Source organism: the organism of the source record quoted next, unplaced genomic scaffold (genome assembly GCF_019419815.1).
Source record: "Pyrus x bretschneideri cultivar Hongxiangsu unplaced genomic scaffold, Pyrus_bretschneideri_v1 Contig32, whole genome shotgun sequence".
NCBI classification, from domain to species: domain Eukaryota; kingdom Viridiplantae; phylum Streptophyta; class Magnoliopsida; order Rosales; family Rosaceae; genus Pyrus; species Pyrus x bretschneideri.
In genome coordinates this window covers 4,837,097-4,843,594 of record NW_025999635.1, presented here as the reverse complement: position 1 = coordinate 4,843,594, position 6,498 = coordinate 4,837,097, and the positions used below count along the sequence as shown (strand labels likewise).

At 37.1% G+C, this 6,498-nt stretch overlaps 2 protein-coding genes across 3 annotated transcripts; one reads left to right on the top strand and one right to left on the bottom strand.

Annotated features, from left to right (window-relative positions):
* LOC125480210 (protein phosphatase 1 regulatory subunit INH3-like) lies at nucleotides 1–281 on the top strand (the record flags this gene model as incomplete). The annotated part of the gene is made up of 1 exon (XM_048590795.1): nucleotides 1–281. A coding segment is annotated over one exon (237 nt), but the record flags the coding sequence as incomplete, so codon positions are not given.
* Nucleotides 282–393: 112 nt separating this feature from the next.
* Nucleotides 394–2,433, bottom strand: LOC103963439 (probable aminotransferase ACS12). 2 transcript variants are annotated; one of them, XM_048590426.1, is made up of 3 exons: nucleotides 1,915–2,433; nucleotides 1,690–1,824; nucleotides 394–865 (listed from the first exon to the last, which is right to left on the bottom strand). In XM_048590426.1, the coding sequence occupies exons 1-3, from the start codon at nucleotides 2,065–2,067 to the stop codon at nucleotides 743–745; spliced, it is 411 nt and encodes a 136-aa protein (XP_048446383.1). In that variant the 5' UTR covers nucleotides 2,068–2,433; the 3' UTR covers nucleotides 394–742. The 2 variants fall into 2 exon arrangements, with proteins under 2 accessions (XP_048446383.1, XP_048446384.1); XM_048590427.1 differs by lacking the exon at nucleotides 394–865 and adding an exon at nucleotides 1,469–1,582 and having other exon boundaries at nucleotides 1,915–2,432.
* Between the last annotated feature and the right edge of the window lie 4,065 nt (nucleotides 2,434–6,498).

The following is a 6,498-nucleotide window of genomic DNA, read 5'->3' as shown; positions in this document are numbered from 1 at the left end:
AAAAAAATTGACAAGTCCGAAGCTGTGTTGCTGAAGCCGAATCGGAAGAAGAAGAAGCAGGTGTCGTGGAAGGAAGGAACGGTGGACAACGAGTTTATGCAGAAGAAGAGCTCCAAAAAGTGCTGCATCTTCCACAAGCAGAAGCCCTTCGACGAGGACGACAGCGACGATGATGAACACCATCACGACCACGATCACCCCTCACCTGCTTCTTCAGGCATTAACAGCGACCATTAAAAGACTGTCGATCGGAGCACGGAGGCAGAGACATGGGCTGGAAACTGGAGTGGTAGGCAAAGTTGCTTCTTATTGAGTGTGTTTAACATTAAGCCATTGAGCACAACCAACCAGTAAAAGATGATAAAAGCAACAAACAGAGCAAGTGGAAGAGAGTTTTGCGCTAACAAATTCAATTTGCATTGCCATTAAGCAACAAACAATTCTGCTGTAATGCACAGCCTCACATACATTATCATTATACAACAGTAACATATAACATGACCCCGTTCAAGAACCCGGATTCCTATTTTTCGATACAAACTACAAACTAACACATGACAGCAACCAAGAACAAAATAATAAATAATTTGGTCGTGTACCAATACCACATTAATTAGTGATCGTTTTCTGCTAATTAATTTCATCATCTACATGTTTAGTTCATGCATTTTAATTATGTTACGTTGTTTTATATGAACAGATTAGAGATTAATTGAATTATAAATATTGTAATTTGATCGGATTAATTTGTTAACTTACCACTAACTTTGTTTTTAATTTGTTTAATTTGTTTCAAATCCTTTAGCTTTCCTTGAAAAATTGTTGAATTGGCAAAAGGAGAATCATCCGGTACCTGTAAAAACCTCTGCAGAATCGAAAGATGTTAAAGTTACTAGATGCAGTAACTCGAATAATTGCATGGAAGCAGAGGTCTCTGCATTCGTAGACAATAATGACAAAGGCACATTTTGTTTCATCGACTCATTTCTTATTAGATTTTCGACGCAATGTGATAGTTCGTTGTAAATTTACTACACTTGGAAAAATTTATTTCTGTTTTCTGAATCGGCTTTGCCCGAATTAGTACATGAAATTTTATCTTACTGTTATGTTTTATGTTCATGTTTCAACACGATTAGAGTTTTCTAATCACGTGGCTCAAGACACTCCGAAAACCAAACTGAAGTCCTCGGGCAAGTCACCACATCTCTCAAGTAGTTCAACGTTAATGAAACCCACGGCGAGTCAGTTGGCCAAGCAAAATGACCACCGAGAGGTGCACTCCAATCCGTTATTAAGGAGGTGCTGTCATCAAGGTATCTTTTGTTCTAATTGTTTGGTGGTCTAGTTTTCTAACTTGTCCCATTTTCCGACTCTTGATTGCAGAGTTGCGAAAAAGCTCGGGAAACTTGATGAGAAATCACAGAATTCTCCGCCACCTACGATAGGCTACGAAAATTCGAAGCAATGTAGCATAGCACTTTGCAAATTGGGTAGTACTATCCACACACCTATTTTTACTTCTCATACACCCCTTTCAATTTTTCGGTCATTGGAAAAATTGGTGATAAATAGCACTATCCTACAAATTACGCACCCGAAACTATATCAGAAGAGCGAATATAACGTATTAAAGTACCATCTCACTAAATTATCCAACAATGTTTCAGAGATTAGAAACAATCATACCACTTTCAGCTCAGTCATTCCATCAAACGGCTGGTACGCTGCAATCCCACTTATGCTCAAATCACCGCCGTCCGTTCCCACCATCGATTCCATCAAATTCTCCGAAACCCATTTCTCAATCAAATCCAAACACATCTGCAACCACACCCAGAAAATTAAAAAGTAGAACTTTGCATAAACTCCACTCCGGAAACATAATTTACACAAAACCCAACAAAATCTCACCCTGTTCTCGGACAATCCGAGTTGAATAACCCCATCCGGATTATCCACCCTATCGCACGGGTCCTCCGAAGCCCTGTCCAACCCGATAGAGTACGGCGAGTCGTTGGGCTTCGCAACCCAGCTCACCCGGGAGGAGATCCGGACCCGGCCCATGGACCCGCGGGTGGACAAGCTGGACCGCGACAGCGTTCTGGGGAGCTCCGCCAGGTTGGAGGAGGACTGGGAGGGGGAAGGTGGATCGGGTTTGGAGGGTCAGCGTCGTTTTAGGTAGAGCTGGAGGCAGTAATAGAGAGCACATGGGATTAGAGAGCCGAGGATGAGGCCACCTCTGCCTTGGACGACGCCTTGGAGTGGCACAATCAGTCTCATCGCGGTGAATCCGGTGGGTTTGTTTCGGGTTGGGTCGGAGTCGGGTTCGCGGGTCCGGGTCTCGAGCTGTGGTGGGAGGGGGTCGGGTTGGCCGTTGGATGGCGTCGAGGGATTGAGTGAGATTCGAGAGCCCTGCGAGGGAAGTGTGTGTTTTGCAGATTTGCTTCCAGAAACTGTTGGTCTGTTTATGATTGGCACCTGCCAGTTTCGATCTTTGCATCTTTTGTTGGTGGCGTGCTAACACCATCGTCGTATAATAACAAAAAGAACGAAATTTCATTCTTATTGGGGTAAATAAGTAATTTTGAACCAAATGCTTTTTTTTTTTTTTGAAAACTAACAAAATGCTATTCTTATCGTATTTTTCATATCGTATTTGTAACCGTTATAAATATGAGATATACGTGTGTGTGAACCATACTTTTATTAGATAGATTGAGAAATTTTTTAATGTGCTCAAAACAATAGCCGTACCATATGTCATGGTGCAAATACTAGATACTGTTCCATGTATTAAGCACATTGAAAAATCTATGAGAAAAGTGGTAAAATGTAAACGACTTCATGAATGATGGTAGGCCTACCAAATATAAAAGGGGTTTTTTAACTTTAATCCTTCAAGAATATTGAAATTTAAAATAAATGTGGTGTTAGATTACGTATTGATTATGATCTCTTGATGTGTCCTTAATTCAAAATAATTAATGTGAATTTTATTTAATGTCTCCCATTAAATATTTGAATTTATTAATATACAAATTTTAATTTATTTTTTGACCAAAAAAAAAGTTTTTTTATTTATTAATTTTATTTAACATTCTTCAAACTTGAAAGACTCAATTAATGTACCTAAATGTTAGTACCAAAATGTATTATATTAAACTAGCGTATTTAAATGTTAGAACCGAAATGTATGTATTGAAATATATGTACCAAAATGTATTATATTAAATTAATGTACCTAAATATGTGTAGCGAAATGTTAGTATCGAAATATATTATATTGAATTAATGTACTTAAGTGTTTGTATCGAAATGTATGTACCGAAATGTGTGTACCTAAATGTATGCATCAAAATGTATTATAATGAATTTAATGTACCTAAATGAAGAAAACAAAGTACATCAAAATATATTGTATAACCAAAATTAGTTTATCTAAATGTTTACAACAAAATATATTACGACAAATGAAATGAATTATAATTATAATGAAATAAAGTTAATGCATTAAAATTAGGAAGAAAAAGAGAAGTAATTAAAAAAATCAAAATGTAATTAATAAATGAGGTTATTAATGTATCAAGGAACTAAAATTATATTTTGATCTTACTCATGGTTTTAGTCTAAAAATCATCCTTGTCACGAATTAATATGAAGTTCTCTAATTATAAAATGGCGGTTGTTTGTTTATTTGTCAAACCCAGCTGATGCAATGGTTGGTGTGGTCTCACTTGTTGGCCTCAACGACTGCTATTGCTACAACATAGCAATTTTCCAGCTCAGCTGACTATATTGCAAAGATGTAAACTTTCTTTTTATTCATCTCCGATCGCATTGTTAATCACCTCTCTAATTCGAGTAAATGGTTGAGACAAACGCTGACTCATCACATCACTTTCATAGATTCGCGCTCCTTGCAATCGAGAAAGTCATCTGCAACCTAAGCAGAAATATTCCACCACAATTTATTCGTGCTCTCTGTTGATAGGGCGTTTAGAGCAGTTGCTGGATTTCAAATCTTCAACACCTCGTCAGGGTAACGATTATTTGGTCAAGGTTGAGAGATTCACCATTAAAAGCCCTTCAAAATCTACCTAATCTGTTGGAGCTAGTTTTGAAAATCAATGCATATGATGGTGTGGAGCTGCATTTTGAGGAAGGAGGATTTCACAAACTGAGGCATCTGGAACTCAGGGACATGGAGGGACTGAATTCATTGATCATAGACAATGGGGTTATGCCTCTTCTGCAAGACTTTCACATTGGACCTTCCCCACAACTGAAGGAGGTGCCCTCTGGCATCCACCGTCTCCGAAAGCTGAGATATCTTGCTTTCTTTGACATGCCAAAGGAGTTTGAACGACATATGGATCCAAATAATGGACTGCAACATTCGATTGTTGAACATATACAAGATGTCCGCTTTAGTTACAAGTTCGGACCAAGATGGTGTTGTATATGAAACTCACGCCCTACGTGATTCCAACTTTTCTTTTTGGTAGAAGATTCCGACTTGTGAAACCAAGCACGGGAATGGGATGGTCTCTTTTTGTACAATTTTTGGTTAGAGGTTTAGGAGTCGTTAAGAGTTGGTTGTTAGCTCTGGTATCCTAGTTTCTCTTGCAGGTTGACTGGGAGTGGCTCTCTCTTTGGTTTTCTTTGTGTCGTCCAGTCAAGTGACCTTCCTCGCATTTTCCTTATAATTTTATTGGTGGTTGCAATAAAACTATCTGTTTATAAAAATAAAAAATAAATAGGTATCGTCACCTTAAACTTAGAATGCTCAAATGTCATTATAAAATTTCATTGAACTTTATGTGAATGAATCAAGTTTTTACAAACATAAATGGCAACTATTTACCTCCAATCTTTGTTGTAAAAATGAAAAATCCATTCAATTTTTTTTTTGGTGAGTTTTGTCCCTAAATTAACAATTAAACTAATTGAGAAAAGCAATTGAAGAAAGCCGAGATTTCATCATAAAACCAATTGGCAACATGAGGAGTAGTCTAACTATGCAAGGTCCCTCTTTCCATCAATGAGATTCATTCTCAACATGCCCCTTACATGTGATGAATTTTCAATCTGAACACGTAGACAACACAAATGGGGTGACGTAGAGCACGTGTGGCCGTTGGGTTTCACGCGTGGGACAACTTGTTTTGATACCATGAAGAAGTTGGGGTTCCACCATAAAATCAATTGGCATTATGGGGAGTAGCCCAACTACTTATAAGTACATGCAAGGTCCCTCCTTCCATCAATGTATGATTCATTCTTAACAATAATAAGACTGAAGAACATGATTTAGTAAACTAAATCTTACCATTTTTCATCATAGAAGAGGCAGGCATTGACCATTGAGGTGGTGCTTATCTTACCATTTTAACGATAAGCACAAAATAAAGAGTAAAGTGAATAGTACCAAAATTGACTTTTTAGTGTAAAAATGTGGTTTTTCGTTAAAGTGAATAGTACCAGAAGTTTTTCGTTAAAGTTCCCCTTTTTTCAGGGTCCGAAGCACGGGCACCTACATCATATGTCATTATACAAGTGGAGAAACACTTAAAAAAAAAAAAAAAAAAACAAAAAAAAAAAAAACGTTCCCAACACTTCGTACAATAACATATGGGATGCCATCTGTACTTTGAACACATTAAAAATTCTCTTTTACTAGAGATGTGATCACATGTGTTCATGTGTTGAAGGCCTTCTTCTATTAAAAAATATGATAATTTTGAATTGAAAGTTTGGAAGGCTTGACGAATGACGGCAGGCCTACCAAGTATAAAGTGGTGGTTGTTTGTTTATAGGAGAGTGTTTGAATTTAATTTTCGTTTGGTTGTGCTACCTTTTCTGAATCTACTTCATTAATTTGGTGCTCTGGAATCATGGTGCTGATTAAGTGATGCGATAGACCTATGAGCATCGTACTCCCTATCACAATTTATGGTTTGAGATTTTGTTCTCACATGATCACCTTGTAACATGAAGTTTTACATTTTATCTGTGTAATCATGCGGTTCCTAATGAGCTCAGATGAGTGGTTGAAGTCTACTCATTACTTTGCAATTAGTGATGCTTATTGTAATATTTTTAGATCTAGTTTATAAAGACCCTTTTGAAGCCAAATTCTTCATGATATATATTTATAATGCTCTTCTATAAATGAATGAAAATATCATACTCATCTTATTTTAAAAAAAAAATAAATAAAAGAGTTTGGGTAGGTATTACTATTGATGCAAAGCCACAGGCAACCTTGTTGGCTTTGGTAAGGCAAACCATTAACCATGCAATTACTAGTCAATCCCAGCTGCCAGCTGGTGCAATGGTTGGTTTGATCTCATTTTTTTGGTGTGCCTTGTATAATGACATGTGGTGCTCTATTATGTATTTCAATCATATTAAAAAAATTCTCCTCATATATCATTCTATGTCCAGGGCATAATATATGAAAAGGGATCATCTCCGGATCCCTTCCACCTAATT

Coding starts and splice junctions, on each gene's coding strand:
- LOC103963439 (XM_048590426.1), bottom strand. CDS start 2,067: ATGGGCCGGGTCCGGATCTCCTCCCGGGTGAGCTGGGTTGCGAAGCCC. Junction 1,825..1,914: donor TCGGATTGTCCGAGAACAGG/GTGAGATTTTGT, acceptor GTGTGGTTGCAG/ATGTGTTTGGATTTGATTGA. Junction 866..1,689: donor GAATGACTGAGCTGAAAGTG/GTATGATTGTTT, acceptor TCGATTCTGCAG/AGGTTTTTACAGGTACCGGA.